The sequence below is a fragment of the Nannospalax galili genome, unplaced genomic scaffold, assembly GCF_000622305.1.
Source record: "Nannospalax galili isolate Female #2095 unplaced genomic scaffold, S.galili_v1.0 scaffold328, whole genome shotgun sequence".
NCBI classification, from domain to species: Eukaryota; Metazoa; Chordata; class Mammalia; order Rodentia; family Spalacidae; genus Nannospalax; species Nannospalax galili.
The window spans coordinates 1,362,038-1,380,940 of NW_008358342.1; the positions used below are offsets into that span (position 1 = coordinate 1,362,038).

Consider the following 18,903-nt stretch of genomic DNA (forward strand, 5'->3'; position numbering starts at 1 on the left):
GAAGATAAGTCAAAGGTCCTGCTCGACCATGTCTGGCTTCACTTGGAAGTATGAATGAGATGTTTCCTCTGAGTTGACCCTCCTCTGAAAGAAAGAAAATTTTGACATGTTTCAATATAGATAAACCTTGAAGGCATGAATCCAAGTAAAATAAGCCACTCACAATAAGGCAAGTACTCTATGAATCAAGTTACGTGATGTACTTAAAATTGTCAAGCTACTAGAGACATAAGTACATAAGTGCTTTGTGGTTCCCAGGTGCTGGGGGTAGAGGAGAGAACATTGTTTACGGATTCATTGTTTCAATTTGGGAAGATGAGATGGTCCTAGAGATAAATGGTAGTGATGGTTGCACAATAGTGTAAATGCCATAGAACTCTATGCTTATAAATGGCTCAAATGGTAAACTCTATGCCATATATATATATAATTACAATAATGAAAACAAGGGCTCTGATGTTGTTCAAAGCTGGGACAGTGTCCAGTTCTACCAGGTACTGTATGAGTTTGAACAAACTACTTAACTTTGTTGAACTTCAATGCCATCTTATGTGACATGAGAGTAATATAAGTGCCTTCTTAGGAGGACCATTATGAAAATGAAAACAGATGATAAATGCCAAATGCTTAGCATTATGTCTGGCACCTTATATGTGTTTAGCAAATGAAATCTGCTATTCCGCTAATGAACAAGTTCTTAAGGAAATGTTGAATCTTTTTATTTTATGTGATGTGTAGGAAAAGTGGTCATAAATAATAAAAACTTTTTTTGTTTTTTTGAGTCAGGGTCTCCTTGTAGCCCCAGCGGTTCTGGAACTCACATGTAGACCAGGCTGGCCTCACAAAGATCATTTTAAGGAATCAAACTGACTAAAATTTGTAGAGTTCATGAAAAAAATAGAAGACGAAAGGAAGGGAAATAATATTTACTGAATACTCATTTTATATGTATTATGGTTTCACTTTCACAATATTTCAATGAGAAAGAATTTTACAAATTGGGAAAGCAGAAGTTTACAGAGGTTAAATAACTTGCGTAGTTGTCAGATAACATTTGAATAAAATTTGAATAAAATTTGCCTGACTCAAAAGGTTATTAAATTCTTGTATGTAATAAGACATTTCTGCATTTAAAAATAGAGCAATGAGAAGTTTAGCAGTGCCTTTGGCCATAGAAACCAGAATATTTACAAATGCTTAACCACATAAGTTGCCATTCTAGACTCTAATCAAGAAGCTGGAAAAGTCTTGGCTCCATCCTGGCCCTCTATAATACAAGAATGGATTTCCCTCAGAAGGAACTGGTTGTAACCAGATCAGGTGGACTTCAGTTACACTCAGGGATTTTCCTTAGACACAGGGAAGGATTTGGCTGTCAAGAGGACTGAAATTAAACACACCTTCAAAGTGATTGGAACCTTCCATCCTGAGAGTGAAAATATTTACTATCCCGATATCTCAGATTTTGACCGGCTTAGGAGAAATGGGTTGAAACAAGTGATCTTAAATTGTCTGAGGGTATTAAGAGTTTTTCAGAAACTAAAAGATGCTGACAGAAAAGAGCTCTAGATATGAGATGCTCCCTAGTAACTGAATCTCTTGGCTATTATTGGAAGTAGAAACAGAACCTTCCAAAAGTACCACCATCCTTATCTTCTGATGTTCAGAGACTGATGATCCAGAGTGTGAAATGGGAATCCAGTGTGCATGAACAGTAGGAAATGGAAGCTGCTACATGATCCCTTGAAGAGAGAGAAAAGAGGGCCAGACAGGAAGCCTGTGGCTTAATAAATAATCATCAAAAACTCGTGACTCTTTCAAAGAGCCAGAGTATTGAAGCCTTGCTCGAGTTAAGTTTGGACAGACTACAGGAGGGCTTTATGAAACTGTTTAACTATAGCATCTAAACAGATGTAGTTTTTTTGCAGTTATACAAAAACAGGAAAAATATTTCTTGCTGATATATTTAGTTGTATAGCATGGATATGCATACACTACTGAAAAATAATTTTTAATGAGAATAGCAGTAACAATTCCCACACTCGCATATTATCTCCAGCTACTGAAACATTTTCCACTCTAAGAAGGTACTATCAGCCTCAGGGATAGTAGTCAAATACTTGACCATGGGGACATTGTTTAGTCAGCACAGAAGTCATCAGAGAGTTGGGGAAGGGACCTGGAATTTGGTGTCCTGAGAATTAGCCCTTATATTACTGGGTTCAACAATGTTAGAGGCTCCCCATAAGGAGAGTGGATAATGGGGGCAGGCCTCAGGAATGTCAGGATAACATCTGTCCAGTACTCAGTGCGAAAGTATTTTTGTACTTTTTAAGTAACTAGCTTGTCAGTAGAAGTACCTACCAGCTGGATATCAAGTCACATGCAGATGAGCAAAATGGAGTTCTTCCAAGTGCATGACTGTCCTGTGTCTCACAACCAGCGGGCAGCAGAACTATGATCCAAGATGGTTTCCCTCCAAGCAGTGTAACTGTATTCTCAGTTAAGTAATCCATGAACATTTACTCTCCAGGTTGTTTTGCCCTCTCTCTTCTCCCTCAATTCCCTGAACCTCAGTCTTTGCATGTGTTAGGCAGGCTCTCTGCCCCTGAAGTACATTCCTAGCCCCCTTCCCTGGCTTCTTTATAGTATTGTAGTATTGCCCAAATGTATTTCTGAGCAATTCATTAAGTAACACATGATAAAAACAATAAAAGGGAAGAAAGCTATTAATGATGATCATTTAGAAGTATATTGGTATAAAAAGATTTTCATATCATGTGGATAATACAAATGGATTTTGGCAGGGTATATTCATTGACATATTTGTAGTATACATGCAATATATGTAATATATATGCTATATTTGATATACATTGACATATATGTATGTGGGAGAATGCATGTGAATAGTGAAGTATATACTAAAAATATGGGCTTTAACATGATCGACTTAGGTTTGAATCCCAGCACAGTACCTAGTCACTTTGTCACTTGATGAGGTACTTGACTGGCCTCATTGAGACTCAGTCTCTTCACCTGTAAAATGTGGAAATCATAGCATCTACTTTGTAGGGATGTGACTGGTGATAAAGAGTCATGCTCTTCCTTTTTTTCTAGCCTCCACCTATTATAGATTTTGGAAAGATAATCATCTACACAAACAACCTGAAAATCATCCGAACCCCAATGGACAAGAAGGACTTCATGAGGAAAATTCTCCAGAAGGAGGAGGAGGCTGAGGAAGAGGCCCTGGTGAGCAAAGAGGAAAACTGTGAAGACGGACCCCAGAATGATAGCCCCCTGCCGGAGACAGAAGGCACATTTCTCCACAGCCAGCAGGTGCGCCAGTGCCACTGTGCCCCTCGAGCCTGGCCCTACAGCAGTGGCCTGCACATTGCTTTGACTGCATTACTGATGTCAAAAATTTTGAATAACAACACTTAAGATGTCTAAGAAAGGTGTGAGGGAATTTTAATGCCTATTGTATTTTTTAAGATCTGAAGCTTTAACCTTGGCTTAGTTTTTTTTAAAAAATATATTTTTATTATTTTTATCTTTTGCATATGAGTATATTGCCTGCACATGTGTAAGTGCACCTGTTGTGCAATGCCCTCGAGAGTCAGAAGAGAGCATCAGATTCCCCTGGAACTGGAGTTACAGATAGTTGTTAGCTGCCATGTGGATGCTGGGAGTTGAACTCAGGTCCTCTGCAAGAGCAGCTGGTGCTCTTAACCTCTGAGCCATCTCTCCAGCCCACCCCACCCCCAGTTTAGTTTAAAAAATATTTTTATTAATTCTTTGAGAATTCCATACAATGTATTTTGATCTTATCCCCCCTTCTTCATCTCCTCAGATTCACCCCATCTCCCTACCCACATAACTTTGTGTTCTTTTTTTCCCCTACCTTAAGTTCAGTTTGTGTTGCCCAAATACTCTTGGGTATGGAACCTGCCGTGGAGCATGGTCAGCCTACCACGGGTCATACCCTTAAAGAAAACTGACTGTTCGTCTCCCAGTAGCTATCAAATACCAATTGAATGGCATGTTGTTAATATAGGCAATTATAAATCCATATTTAAAATATTTATAATTTTAATTTTGGGGGTAATTTCTTTTCATATCTGATTAGGTATTTATTGTTTTCATTGTGAGATATGGCTTATGAACATTGAGAAAAATCAGCTTTGATTTATTTATTTATTTATTTATTTTTGAGATAGGGTATGGCCCGAGCTATCCTCAGGCTCCCTATACAGTGGAGGAAGTTCTTGAACTTCTAATACTCTTGCCTCCAGCTCAAGAGTGCTAGAGTTACAGGTGTGTGTGCCACCATGCCTGGTTTATATGATGTGCTGGGGATTGAACCCACAGCTTTCTGCAAACCCAAACACTCTACCAACTGAGCTATACCCCCATCCCCAGCTCTGTTCTTTTCTTATAGGTTCATTTGTGCCTCTATTATTGGTGTTAACCTCAATCCACAATTAGTGAAGACACTATAAAGCCATGAGTCTATTTTGAAGACTGAGTGAAAACTTGAGCAATGTCATTTCTAAATCCACAAGCCAGGCGCAAGTGAACTACAATACATTGCAATATACTGAAAGGAAACAGTTGAACTGGATGTTGCTGTCAATATTGAATGTGGCGCTCTGGGGTCCTTTGGGTGCCACACTTATTTCTATGGGATGCACTCTAATTTCCCATGAGTTGGCCTAGAAAGTGGATGATAGGCTTTGGGGGAACTTGAGTTATATCCTTGCTCTGAGAGGAGGATTGGGGTCAAGAGAATGAGGAAGGCACAGCTAGCTTTGAGTGATAGCCTTAGGCCAAGGTGCCAAGTCTCTCTCTACTCTCTTGCACATCTGCTCCACGCTCCACATTGCTTCTAGGATGCACGTTCTCTCTCCCTCTCTTGCTCCATCCCATCGACCAGAGCACAAACCTCCTGGACTCCAGAAAAAAAGTTCCTGAACTTTTGTTCACATTCACTCAAGAGTCTTCTACACTGATTTCATGCCCAATAAAATACTTTTGAAATGAAAGTCTGTTGCTGTCACTCACTTCCCTGCTCCACCCCTCAAACCTTTCAACAATCTCATATTGCTTAGGATAAGACCAAATCTCTTTACTTGTTCTAGAAAGCACTGGGTAGCCTGGCCACTGCTTGCCTTTCCAGCCTATCTCATACAAATCTCTCCTTGTGCCCTTCCCTCCTCCCACTGGACATCTGTCATCTTTCACAGGTTCTTTGCACTTTCCCACTTGAGGCAAATCCTCTCTTCTTGGAGTGTCCCTTTGGCTCTCCACTCCTTACCTTCAGCACCTGAGATCATATTGGAGGTTTCATCCTGCAGAGGGAACTTGATGGCTCCCAAGAGGATGAACTCCTCCAGAATGGACCCATCAGGACTTTGTCCATCTCAGTTACAACCTTAATTTCATTTGTATGTGTGTGTGTGTGTGTGTGTGTGTGTGTGTGTGTGTGTGTGTGATTATATGGTTAAGATTTGCTTTTACCCACCAGGATTTAATCTCCATGAAGGCAGGGGTGGTGTTCATGTTGGGTATAACATTACAGCTGCCAGGTTAAAATAATAAAGCTTGGCATGTAATTGATGCTCAGTAAATATTGGCTAAGTTTGTGTGAAAAGAATACTGAAATTTGGGACCAAAGTGTCATGTTAGGAAATATTTGGCCATTGCTTCTTTTTATCTTCTTTACAAAGTGTTAAGAACCTAGCATGGTAGGCAGACAATCTGAGCATTGTGATCCAAAACCTTGCCTCCCCACTTTAAATTCTTTAATTCCATTATTTCTCCTACAGTATTATAATCCGCAGGCACACTTTTTCCCCAGAAGAGGGCAAGAAATAGTAAGATGCAGGTCACACTGCAGGCCTGAAAGAAAAAGCAAGTGCAGGCTCGATATGACAATTACCTTCCAATTCAATTTGGAGGAATCTAGTTTTTTAGCTATAGTGCTTTAAACTAGGGCAGAGCTGTGTGTCAGAAGGTTGCCAGGGAAGGCTGCACTTCACTTGTCTGTCCTTTAAACTCTCTTTTAAATTGCTGTTTGTTTGTCTAATCCCTCATGCAATAAATGCCCAGACAAGTTTTATTCTAAAAGAGAGGGTCAAAGAACATCAAGGAGGTCCTTCTGACCAAGAGACACTTTGTTTTGCTATTTGGAACTGGGGACAGAGCCTGATGAAAGAGAAGGGCAAGGCTGAAAGCTGGGCCACCTTGAACTACTCTCTATCAAGTAGAAAAGAAAGGGAGAAGAAGAATTGAATCAAGTCTTGGTAAAATGCACAAGGGGAAAATTCTGGCTTTGTGCTTAGTGGATTTAGGCCTCTAAATCATGTGGGATTTTTAATGCTTTATGTGATCTCACCTTTGAGGTGGCAGTAGTAGTAGTAGTAGTAGTAGTAGTAGTAACAACAACAACAACAACAACAATAATAATAGTAATAATAATGGCTGGTGATTATTGGAGGCTTACAATAGCCAGATATCAATATCAATGTTTTTTCCATGCAACAGTTAATTTCATTCTCACAAAGACACTGTGGCTCATATATTACCAATAGTCTTACTCTGCAGCTAGGAAAATTGAGGCTTACAGAGTTTAAATAACTTGCCAGACATCACTAGAGCCAGCAGTCAAATTTAGGTCCATGTACAAACCAACGTCATGATCACAACCACCTTGCTCTGCATTCCTGGGATTGGTGCTGGTCACTGTCTTAGGGCTACACAAGTCTGTACATCTGCAGAGAACACTAAAAACCCTCTTCTTGATCACAGAATGAGTGCGAGTTGGATTGGGAGGTTCTGCTAGGGTCTTGACCCTATACTGTGCTAGGCAACTGTGTTCTGTTCCTGCCACTAAATAGTTTGAGAAGTATTCTAAAAATTATCCAGGAAGGAAGAGGCTTCTATTTCATATGCCTGTGTGGAATAAGGCTTTCTCTAGTCTTAATTAAATATTGGTTGAACTAGTTGAATGATTGAAAAAAAAAAAAAAAACACATGGGAAGTGATAAGCCAGTAAGAATGTCACTCCACTGAAACCTGTATGTGTCCCTAAAATCATGTGACATTAGCCATCATTTGATTGAAGATTTATTCTTCTGTTCTATGACAGCCTCAGTAGGCTATTTTACGTGTATGAATCTTGGGACCACGCATTATGAATGATGTTTGATTCTTTCTTTCTTTCTTTCTTTCTTTCTTTCTTTCTTTCTTTCTTTCTTTCTTTCTTTCTTTCTTTCTTTCTTTTGGTCTTTTTGAGACAGGGTCTCCCTGTTGCCCCAGCTGACCTCAAACTTACTATGTAGATCAGGCTGGCCTTGAACTCACAGAGATCTGCCTGCCTCTGCCTCCTGAGTGCTGGGATTAAAGGTGTCTGCCACCATGCCTGGCTTGAGTGATTGTACTTTCTTTAGCAATTCTGACTTAGATCCTTTAGATTTCACAGGGATCAAGTACAAGACATAAAACACCGGATTTAGCAGAAAAAATGGATCATGGCAATTTGTTTTAAATATATTTTGGCAGACATTTATCTTGAACAACTTGAAAGAAGAAAAGCCCATTTATCCATTGTTAAGATATTAAAGTATGGCACTAATCAATAAAATATGAACACAAGGGCTAATGATATGGCTCAGCTGGTAAAGACACTTGATGCCAAGCCCAAGGACCTGAGCTCGAGTCCTGAAATCCACATGATAGGAGGAGAGACACAACTATTGAAAGTTTTCTCTGACCTCCACATATACACCATGGTATGTGTGCAACCACACATACACACACTCAAAAAACACAACTTCAAGAACAAATACACATAATATGTGGTTTTGTCAGTTTGTTAATGCTTTCAACTTTCTAAATGAGGAGTAAATAAAATAAAATGTCTTCCCAGCCTCCTTGCAACACATGGAGTTGTTTTCAAATCTTATGCCTCCTTTTGCAGAGCTTATTTTTATTTTCAGGTTGTAACAGAAAGCTGTGTTACAGTTGGAGAATGTGGGGGTATGGCTCAGTGGTTGTATTTGTTAAGCATTCTTGAAGCCCTGGTTTGAGTCCCAGCACTGCCAAACAACAATACAATACAAAAAAGAAAAAAAGTGGCATTAGGTGGGTGGAGCCACCCAAGTAGATCCAGCTGTCCTGCTGAGTCCTGGAATTCAAGAACAGGAAGGTTCTTCAGTCATCTCTGTTGTGTGTGTTTATTTGGAATCCAGTGTGTGAACAGTATTGTGCCAAGCTCTGCTCCACATATCTGGGAATAGCTGGGGAACCAGAACAAGCTAGGGAGCTTCCCGTCTGGGCCTTAGGAAGGCTCAGTGGAGTAGGAGACCTGATGCTTGGGGCAGTTCTGGTGGCTGGGCCGGCAAGACTTTCTGGAGGAGGAGCTGCATAGCTGACATCCGGGAACTGTGGGAGTTGGCGGGAGTGTGCCAGGAAGCCTAAGGATGAGAGCCCAACGCTCTGTGAAAGAAGTGTCCAAGAAATTTAGATCAGCCAAGGAGATCAGTTTTCGTTGTGAAGTTTTGTCTGGAGGGCGAGTGTTTGCTAAAAGGTTTCCTAAGTGCTTTCTCTGAGATGATCAGGATGGTAACTCAATCAGATTGGAAGAAGTGGAACAGACATCCCACAGGACCAGGTGAACTCATGCCAGAGTTAGTGGGCATCTGGGCTAGGAGTTTGGGTGTGGGCTGGAGAGCCCAAGGTGGGTGTGTAAGGATGTTTAGAAGCTGAAATGTCAAGGCTCATTCGTAGCTTCACTAGGTATCAGTCTGCTATTGCTGCTTATTCCTTGGGAGACTCAGTGTATAAGGACTGTGAAATTGTCAATTTCTTTGAGCTGTCTCAGAATTATTGTCTCAAGATAATAGCCAAGAGGCATTTTTTTTTGAATCTGGAGACATTGACAGGGCTAGAAAGGAACTGATTTTTATAGGGGAGCCTACAATATTCCAGAGAAGACTCATTTACATGTGCTATCTCACTTAATATTTCAGAACCGAGAGGGTGAGCATTGCCAGTTCCATTTCACAGACAGATAAACAGATTACGAGAGGCTAGGGGAAGCATCTTGCTCTATTGCACTTGTCAGACACCAGCCTCAGTTTGAGTGTATTGACTTCACAGCCCAGAGCATTTTTTTTTTTTTTAAAACTGAGAACTTCATACATGTGTGTAAATGTGTTTTGATCAAATCCATCCCTAGTCCCTTCTCTCCAATTCCTCCTCTGTAACTCTCACCCTCTTTCCCTTCCAACCTCATGTGCTCTCTTTTTAAAAGGATACCCACTTAGTCCACTTAGTGCAACTTGTATGTGCACTTGCGTAGGGCCATCTACTGGAGCATGGGTAGCCTTTCAGGGGCTGCATCACTGAAGAAAATGGACTTTCCCTCTCCCAGCAGCCATCAATTACCAATAGCTTCTCAGTTAGGGTTGGGACTCCATGAGCCCCTCCCTGGTCCATCACAACCCAGAGCTTTTAATCACTGGGCCTTACACAGCTCCCAAAGAGAATAAAATATTACAAGAATTCAGAGCTAAGCTTTGAGGCTGGTAACATTCACTCACTCAGCCTGTCAGTTGCCAGAAACATTCTTCCTTGAGTCCTTGCTACTGGAACACTACAATGAGGGGCTGTGTGCATAGTCATTAGAAGCATTAATTCTGGGGCTAGAGAGATGGCTCAATGGTTAAGAGCACTGACTTTTCTTGCAGAGGACCTGGGTTCCCTTCTCAACACCCACATGGTGGCTAATAACCATCCACAGCTCCATTTCCAGGGGAATCCAACACCCTCTTCTGACCTTGGTGGGCATTACACTTACCTATATGCAGGCAATATACTCATACACAAAATAAAAAATAATAAAATGTATTTTTAAAAAGAAGCATTAATTCCCATGCTCAGCTCCATGGGCCCCAAATCTATCTCTTTTCTTCCATGCTGTGCCTTACATTGCTAGGGAACTTCTCATTATGTTATTTTTCTACCACAGAGAGTATAGTACATACACTCGCTGAAATGGGAGGATGCAAGGAATCGACTTGCAAAGAAGCACGTGGCTTCTCTGAACACTTAGTGAGGTTGCAGCAAAGGTTCATTACTAGTATTTGGCATGAGGAAAAGTCATATCCTTGCCTTTATGGAGCTTGTGTCAATGGTAACAAGGGTGATGAAGGACAGAAAGTCATAGAATGCCAGATGTTGTGGCAGAAGATGCTGTGTTCCAGACATTTGTCAAAGAAATCCTCTTTGATAAAGTGGCTTTTCTGTGTCCTGACCATTTTCCTTATTATCATGTGTGGGAAGCCTTTTTCTCTAATTCTGTTCCAGCCTTTGCCAAGACCCTGTGCTGTTTTGCCCTGCATGTGAACAATGAGCTTGAACCACTGGTCTAACTAACCCTGGCTTGTCTTTTGCAGGATGGGTTGCTCCCTGAAGAAAACTGTCTCCACTGCCATGGGTCAGGCAGCGCCACCTGTTCTCTGTGCCATGGCAGCAAGTTCTCAATGCTGGCCAACAGATTCAAGGAGTCCTATCGGGCCCTCAGGTGCCCTGCCTGCAACGAGAATGGCCTGCAGCCTTGTAGCATTTGCAACCCATAACCCTGGCTTTGCGTATCTGTTTTTATTGCACTTTCTCAAAAGCTATTCCTAATAAACGGCCCCCCTCTTCCCCTCCTGCCTCTCTCAGCAAGGGAGCTACTGCAGCTGCAATCACTTCTACCACTGGCAAATCTCAAATTATTTGACGACATTTTGTGAAGCTGGTAACATCTACGTGGGTCTAAGTAGCAGGGACATTTTTGAATTAGAATCTGCTTTGAAACTGGTTCTAAAATTATCCTTCCAGGAACATGTGCATACATCTCACTTGATTTAGCTCAGTTTTCCCCTTCCTCCAGTGAAGAAATAAATGTGCACTTCAGGCAGCAGGTTGAAGTCATTTTCTGGGTTGGGAGTTATTTTGCAAAATTATGTGGCGAGAAAGGAATAAAGAGGTGGATTTCCAATGAACCAAAATCCTGTTGCTTAAAATGCATCTGAAATTGTCATTGGTCAAATTGAATTTCTAATGAAGCAGAAGAGGGAAGGGACAGCCAACACCGAAGGCACTGGCAGGCTTCTGCAAGAAAACAGGATGCTCATTCCAGAGATAGGCAAGCATAGGAGGTCTTTCCCTCCAGGGCTTCTCCTGTAGTGAGCAATACCAAAAGTTCCTTAGGTCAGGATGAGATAAGATATTTTTGTATGCCTCTCACTGGTCAGGTTATAAGACAAGCCAAACCTATTTATGATAAATTTGGTGCTCAAGCATGTATGTGTGATAGGACTTCTTCTAGCCCCTCAATGATTACCAAATACACAAATCTATTTTAAGACTACAATCTAGCCAGAATCTCTTTAGAAAGGACTGCAGGTGTTTCACACTTACCACTTGAAAACCTCTAAGAGAAAAGCTAATGAAGGCTGATATTTAGCAATCGTATTTCTACTATCCATGAATGCACACATGAAGGATGGTTCTCTCCTCTTAAAGATGGTTATTAAGTTTTAAAAACACTTTGTTAATGAACTTTTGTAGCTTGAACACCCACCTCCATACTCGGTAAGAATGACACCATGATCTATCTGTTGAGACCCGATACTTTTCTATGGCAATGATTCTGATTTAATGCCTTAGTAATATTTAAGATTTGTTTGTTATTCTCTAATATTCAGTTAAATCAGCAGTGGTTTGAATTTTGGGCGATATGAATACTTCTAATAAAGAAATGAAAGCACTTCTTTTCATGATGTTTTGCTTGTTCTCTCGTAGTTCACCTGGTTCCTTTGTGTAACTGCCTCTTGTCTCCATGTGTTTCCTATAGCTATTTACTTTCTGTCTTTCCAGAACAGCAGAAGGAGTGATGTCAAGAGATCTTAAGTGTATTCTATTCTTTGACAGGAACACTGAGCCACAAACATAGTTTGAGACCTCTTTGCCCGCAAGATGATATTGTTGGTGCTCGAGACTTTGTGTTACCCACACAGGCACCAGGCCTTTGTTACCTTGTGGATCTTTGCAGTTTAGGGGAGGAGATGGATTTGTAAACAGGTGGTTACAGCACAGTGTGGCATGGCTTGGATGGGATACTACAGGGAGCATTTGGAGCACACTGAAGGAATACTTTGCTAGCCTTAGTGGTTTTATTGTTTTCTCTTAGCGCTGGGGCTTGAACGAACCCAAGGCTTCACATGTACTAGGCACATAGTCTACCCCTGAGTTTTACCTCCAGTCACCTCCTTAGTAGCTTTAGGGAGCTGTCCAGAGGAGAAGGTATGATCTCTCTCTCTCTCTCTCTCTCTCTCTCTCTCTCTCTCTCTCTCTAAAAATAGGGTCTACTAGTAGCTCCAGCTAACCTAGAACTCTCTATGTAGCCCAAGTTGGCCTAGATCTCACAAAAACCTGCCTGCCTCTGCCTCCCAAGTGCTGGGATAAAAGGTGTGCACCACCACACCCGGCTGGCCTCTTTTCTTTACACACACACACACACACACACACACACACACACACAGAGGTATATACACACATTCTGACACCATTCCCCTACCTGTCTCCTTGCTCACTGGCTGAAACCACACCAATTTCTTTGCACATGCTCTTAAGGGCCTTTAGTTAAAAAAAAAAAAAATCATACAATAAATGTATCTATTAACGATTACATTAATTTTTTCCAGCAGGTATGTATTATTGTGATGGAAACATTTACCATCCAACCTCTTAATATTGTTTATTAAGTGTACCAAATCTTACTGTTATCAACAAGTATTTTTGAATGAACTGAAACTTTTGAAACTATAGCCAAAATAAAATTTTCTTCTTTAAAAAGCAAAAGCAAAATCAAAAACACATATTTATTGAGTATCAAGGATATAGTAGTCAGCAAACAGACGAAGTCCTGACTCCTCTGGAGCTTATATTTTGGTGAGGGAGTATCAGTGTAGATGCTTAAATACATACATTTACATAATCACTGTATATTGCATATGTGATAACTATATAAAATATGATACAGAGAAATCTGCATTTATATAACATAGCTATACACAGAATGTCCAGTTAGGAAGTGATGAATAAATGATGAAAAATAAGGCACTTGGAAGGATGGAGGATTGGAAGTGGTTGCAACGTTAGTCTGGGGAGACAGGGCCATTGAGGAGTGTTATTTCAGGAAAGGCTTAGCAGAGGTGAGGTTGCGAGCTGAGCGGGTGTCTGGGAAAGGATTAGGAAACAGCAGTTAGACCCACAGGAAAAAGAGCAGCAAAGAAGCCCTGTGGCTGTAGGGAACCCGCAAGGGGAAGTGGGGCAATGGTGTCAGAAGGGAAGGTGTGTACGTGTGTGTGTGCTGAGTGAGGTAGGGCCTTTCTTAGAAACCGTGGTACGAACGTGGATTACTGGGACACACTGCTGAGGCTGCTCAGGCAATGCCACATGCTCTTCTTACCTTCCCCCATGTTGGGAAAGGCACCGGCAAACTACACTTCCCAGATTCCCTTGCCTGATAGCGTCCAGACCTGCTCGGCCAATGAGAGGTAGTGGCAGGAGACTGCGCAGTGGGAGGTAGGACGAGCCTCCTTTTAGTCAGGTTCCTGGCAGCTGTAGCCACACCGCCGCTGTTAAAACAGCCCTGCTCGCCCGGCTGACCGCAGCGGCTTAGTTACTCCGCTGTAGCGCCTCTGATTATAGTTTCTGTGTGACACCCTTTTGCTCCTCCTGCGGAGGATGGTGGTGGCTTCCTGCAATTACGAATCTTTGTAACCAATCCTGTAATGTATTCCCTGTTTGAAATGTCTAGAGTGGTTTTTTTCCTGGTTGGATGCCGCCTGGTATAAACGTTTGAGCAGAGAATCGGGATGGGATTTGTTTAGCCGCTTGGCTGCAGGGTTGAGAGCCGATTATAAACGTTTGAGCAGAGGAGAATCGGGATGGGATTTGTTTAGCCGCTTGGCTGCAGGGTTGAGAGCCGAGGCCTTGCAGGGCAAGGGCGGAAGTGAGAGGCTGATAGTAGATGACTGGTGGCCGCTCTAGGTGGCTAGAACCTGTGTGGTAAAAGGGGGTCCAACTGTGAATGCATTTGAAGGTAGAAGCACAGGGTTTGTTGATTACCCTTCCCATTCAGAAGTCTTCGTGCTTCTCCTGTATACAGAAGATACACAGCTGAATTACTTCCCTACTGCCTATGGGAATATACATTTCCCCATTTTCAAACTGCAAACATCACCCTCCAGGTCAGGACTGAGGCCAGCTTAGGGTAAAGTTAGACTGGTACTTTCAGGATGCTAAGAATCCCTTTAGAGCTGAAACAAACATCAAGACGACGATGCTGTGATCACAATAACGCTGTTATATGCTTCGAAATCTCAGAAACTTTAAATGAATAAGTGACTTAAAAATGTAGTATTTCAGGGTGTGGTAGGACAGCCTGATTTCACATCAGAGGCAGGAGAAAAGTGGCTTTGAGGCCAACCTGAGCAATATAGTGAGACCTTGTCTCAAAAAGCAAACCAAACCGAAAAACGCCAGAAGTAGCACTGGGTAGTTTCTTTCACTGGGTTTCCATCGTGTTCTGCTCTGTTTTTCAGAAAACAAACACAAAAAAGAATTAGTGTTTACTACAAATGAAATTACAGTATTGAACCTATAAGTCAAGACAGTAAATGAATTTGACTTTTCACTTTGGGGAGTTTCGTTTCCTCTGCCTGGTCAGGCTAGCTAGATCCGGCTTGATGGTTATGTACAAAATATATTCATTTAATTTAAAAACACATATCAGTGTTAATGGGTGCAAGGCTTTGTTCTAAGTACCTTATACATCTCAGCAGGTTTAACCATCTTAACAATAAAATTTATTCAGTTACTCAGTTTACTATTTTCCTCTTTAAAATTTTTAGTTTTTAAATTATTTTATTGTGTATTTTTATTGAGTTTTTGTGTATTTCATATAATAGAGCTTTTAAATTTTTAAAATTATTTTTTATTGTTTTATGTGTATGAGTGTATTGCTTGTATGTAGGTAGGTGCACTGTGTTGTACAGTGCCCACATAAGTCAGAAGAGGGTATCAGAGCCTCTGGAACTGGAGTTTTGGATGGTTAGTTGCCATGTGGGAGCTGGGAATCTAACCCAGGTCATCTGCAAGAATAGCCAGTGCTCTTAACTGCTGAGCCATCTCTCCAGCCCCCATATAATCTTAATCAAATTTAGACCTCCTTGTGCATCTTAACTGCCCCCCCCCATAGCCTCCTCTTGCCCACCGAATTTCACGACTTCTGTCATATATGCTAAGGTCTGTCTGGTCAAGCATTTGTACTTAGATGTCCCTCTGTGCGAGTTCAACCATTGGAGTCTAGTCATCCTATCTAGAGTCACTCCCTTAAAGAAGATTGACTCTCCCTCACCCTGAAGTACTTGGTTGCCAATAGTTCCTTGGCTAAGATTGGGGCCTGCTGCCCATTTCCCCAGTTCTGTGCTTGTTTTTTTTTTTCTGATTGAGTCAGCATAGGTCTTGTGCACGCTGTCACCATTGCTATAAGTTCATATGAGCAAGTTCCCAGAGGCTCAAAAGCCTCTGTTTCCTTATGTTCATGCAGTACCCTGGCTCTTACAATCTTTCCACCCCCTCTTCTGCAAAGGTCCCTGAGCCATGGGTGGGTGAGGTTTAGTATAGGAGTCCTAAACAGGGACTCACACTCTGTAGTCTCTTATTCTCTACACCTTGGCCAGTTGTGTCCTTCTGTGTGCATCACACTCTGTTGCATGAGGAAGCTTTGCTGGTGAGAGTCCAGGGATGTGTTAGTTTTCTCTCTTACCACCTGTTCTGCTATGTTCCATGAGCCTTAGGTGGAGAGGTTCCACTGTAGGTGTGCCACTTAGGGCTGGGTATCTCTCAGACATATATTCTCTGTGTGTGACTAGCTGTGGAACTCTGTAATAGCCTCCATCTATTGCAAAAAGAAGCTTCTTTGATGAGTGGTGTATGGTATATTTACCTGTAAATATAAGGATCCATATTTAGCATACAGTAAGAAATTTCATTTGTCGAGAGATATGACAGAAGTAGGGTTTTCTTTAGGATCTATTACCTCTCCAGCCATGTATATTTGGTTATGTTTACAGTGCCACACATGAGCTCCCTCCCTCTAATTGGACTTTAAGTCCAATTAGATAGCTTCTAATTACTCCTCAGATAACAGTATTACTACTGCACCAATAGAGGCAGTTTGCTGTGCCAGTCCTTGTTGTGGTGCTACTTTCCTCTGTAACTAGAGGAGAAACTACACAGATCTTTGGTTTTCTGAGACTGCTTTGGAAGTAACAATCTGTGCTGAAAGCGGAGGATGTACCTAGGGGCTGAGATCACATCAGGCTAACAACAACTTAGTAAGACCTTTTTCATTTTTCTGTCTTGCTATAAATATGTGATGGCTCCTTCCCTGCCTTCCTCTCTTGGTTCACTCCTGTTTTCATGCTGTGAGCAGAATGGCTCATCCCTTTGGCCCTGTTCCTCACAACTCATTTACACCTCACACACAAGGTCTTGAGTCCAGGTCCCTCCTTCCTCAGAGCCGCCCTGCTTGGAAGATACCTGTGGTTTGAAGTGACAGTATGTTCCCCTCCCTGCCTGTCTAGCAATGTCTGTGCAGTCAAGAAGGGTAGTAACTATATGTTTAAACCTCTGTCTTTAGACCAACTCTTTTTTGTTGTTGTTTTGGGTTTTGTTTGTTTTGAGACACCATCTTAGTTATATTAGACTTACCTCAAACTCATTGTGTGGCCAAAGATGACCTTGAACTTCTGATCCTCCCTGTTTCAGCTTCAAATTATAGGTGAGTGCCACCAGGCTTGGTTTTATGTAGAACTGGGGATGTAACTCAGGGCCTTGTGCATACTAGGTAAGTGCTCTACCAATTGAGCTACACCCCCTGCCTCTTCACTTAAAAACAAAACTTCACTTTGGCTTCCAAGAAAGATCTCCCCTGAAGAGTGACCTGTACATTTAAACACTTTCAGAAACCGTGATCAGCTTTAACTTTGTGACCCTTTAATTTATCTTCCCAAATTAAATTGACCAAAAACATCAATTAAGGTTGCTAAGTCTTCTACAAATATGAATCAAACCAGCAATACATTTATTTGGATGAGTCCTGGCCATAATTCTTAAAAAATTTCTGTCGTTCGCTAGAGCCTAATCAGAGTGAAGTTTATGCAAAAGTAAATCTGAAAGAAATCTTCACAGTTGTTTTTATCACCTGTCCTCATTAGCTGCATCTCCTCATTTTTTAATTAAACATAGCAATTATAGAGAGTTCACAGCTCTCCAATTATTGAGAGAGAAATGGAGTTATGTCAGTGTCAAAATTGTGGAATATAATTACTGCCTGTGTTAGAGAGCAAGCAAAACCCAGAGAAGAAAAAGCCTGGAAGCCCAGTACAGTAGCATTTCCTCCTGAGGGAGAGTCAGGGGAAAGGAGGGGAAAGGGCAGCTGGCCATGAGAAAACTAGAGTCCAAACTGGTCTCCTCCGCATGCTTCTTCGTTGCATAGTGCCCTTAGCTTCATGTTTATCCAGCTCCTAAACACTTTATCTCCTATCAATTTTTGTTTCTCAGAAGATTGGGGCCTTTAATTTACAATAAAGTATATATGGCTTATAGATAACCACTCATATCTGCTTTCATAGATTCAAAGGGTTGTATTTTTCGTAGGTTTCCTATATGTCAGGTAACGTGAAAGACACAAACAGCCACAAAGATGAAAGGGTATGTTTTCTTTCAAGGACATCCTACTTTCACAGGGAACCTGAGATTTAAGTAGATGCTTGCAGAATGAAGCAGCAGGTGTCAATAAAGGGAGACAGTAGAGAGTAGATCATTCATCTATTTTGGGGATAAGGAATGGGGCCTCACCAATCAGAATATCTACAGCATCTCCCTGTGGGTCTGGATCATGAGTCCAATGAAGGTTGGTGATTTATTGTTTGCAGTAACAAGACATTTGGCTCCACCCATGAGCTTTCAGTGCGCTGTGCTGTTCTCTTAGAAGCAAATGCCATAGGAAAACTTCACAAGTGAACAGCTTTTTAAAAAAATTATTTATTTTAATTTGTTTTTGTCAAATTTTTGTGTATTTCATACAGAACATCTCGACCACTCTTAATCATCTTTATACCCCTATCTCCACTGGCACCCCCCCCCTTTAAAGTGACTGAGTTAAGTGTGGTGGTACACATCTGTAATTCCAGTGCAAGGAGGTTGAGGCAGGAGGTTCTTCAATTGAGTCCAGCTGGGCCATAGAGTGATCCATTACATGGAAAAATAACAGTCCTGTTCATTGATACCCACTTCCCGAAGGAATCTCCTTTCCTCAAGTGTTGGTGGGATCCAGTGGCTTACTTCTAACAAGAGGATATGGACAAGGATCATGTCACCTATGAGATTTGGTTATAGAAAACTGATTTTCCTGGCTCACCCAATGAATCCAGCTGCCACATTATAGTTGGCATTTTGGAGAGGTCCATGTGGCAAAGAGTGACCACAGAAGGAAGCTTAGAAGGGGCCTCTTAGTCAGAGCAGCTTAATGTGACTGTAACCATGGCTGGCATTTGTGTGGCAGCCTGTGACAGGCCTGGAGCTGGAACTACTCGATTATGTCAGGACCTTGTCTCTGACCTGTGAGTTACTAAACAATGTTTCAATAGTAAGTTAATGACTCAGATGTAGCTTGGTTAGTAGAGCGTTTGCCTAGCAAGAGTGAAGCCCTGGATTCTGTTCTTAGCATCTCATTAAAAAACTAAACCAGGGCTGAAGAGATGGTTTAGCAAT

At 41.5% G+C, this 18,903-nt stretch overlaps 1 protein-coding gene across 1 annotated transcript in view; it reads left to right on the top strand.

Annotated features, from left to right (window-relative positions):
• Window positions 1–10,753, top strand: part of Grxcr2 (glutaredoxin and cysteine rich domain containing 2) — a 26,253-nt gene extending 15,500 nt beyond the window's left edge. The window contains exons 3-4 of the mRNA XM_029557916.1: window positions 3,121–3,342; window positions 10,464–10,753. Of these exons, the coding sequence (XP_029413776.1) occupies window positions 3,121–3,342; window positions 10,464–10,646 (405 nt within the window). The 3' untranslated portion in view covers window positions 10,647–10,753. The remainder of the gene's footprint in view (window positions 1–3,120; window positions 3,343–10,463) is intronic.
• Window positions 10,754–18,903: the final 8,150 nt, after the last annotated feature.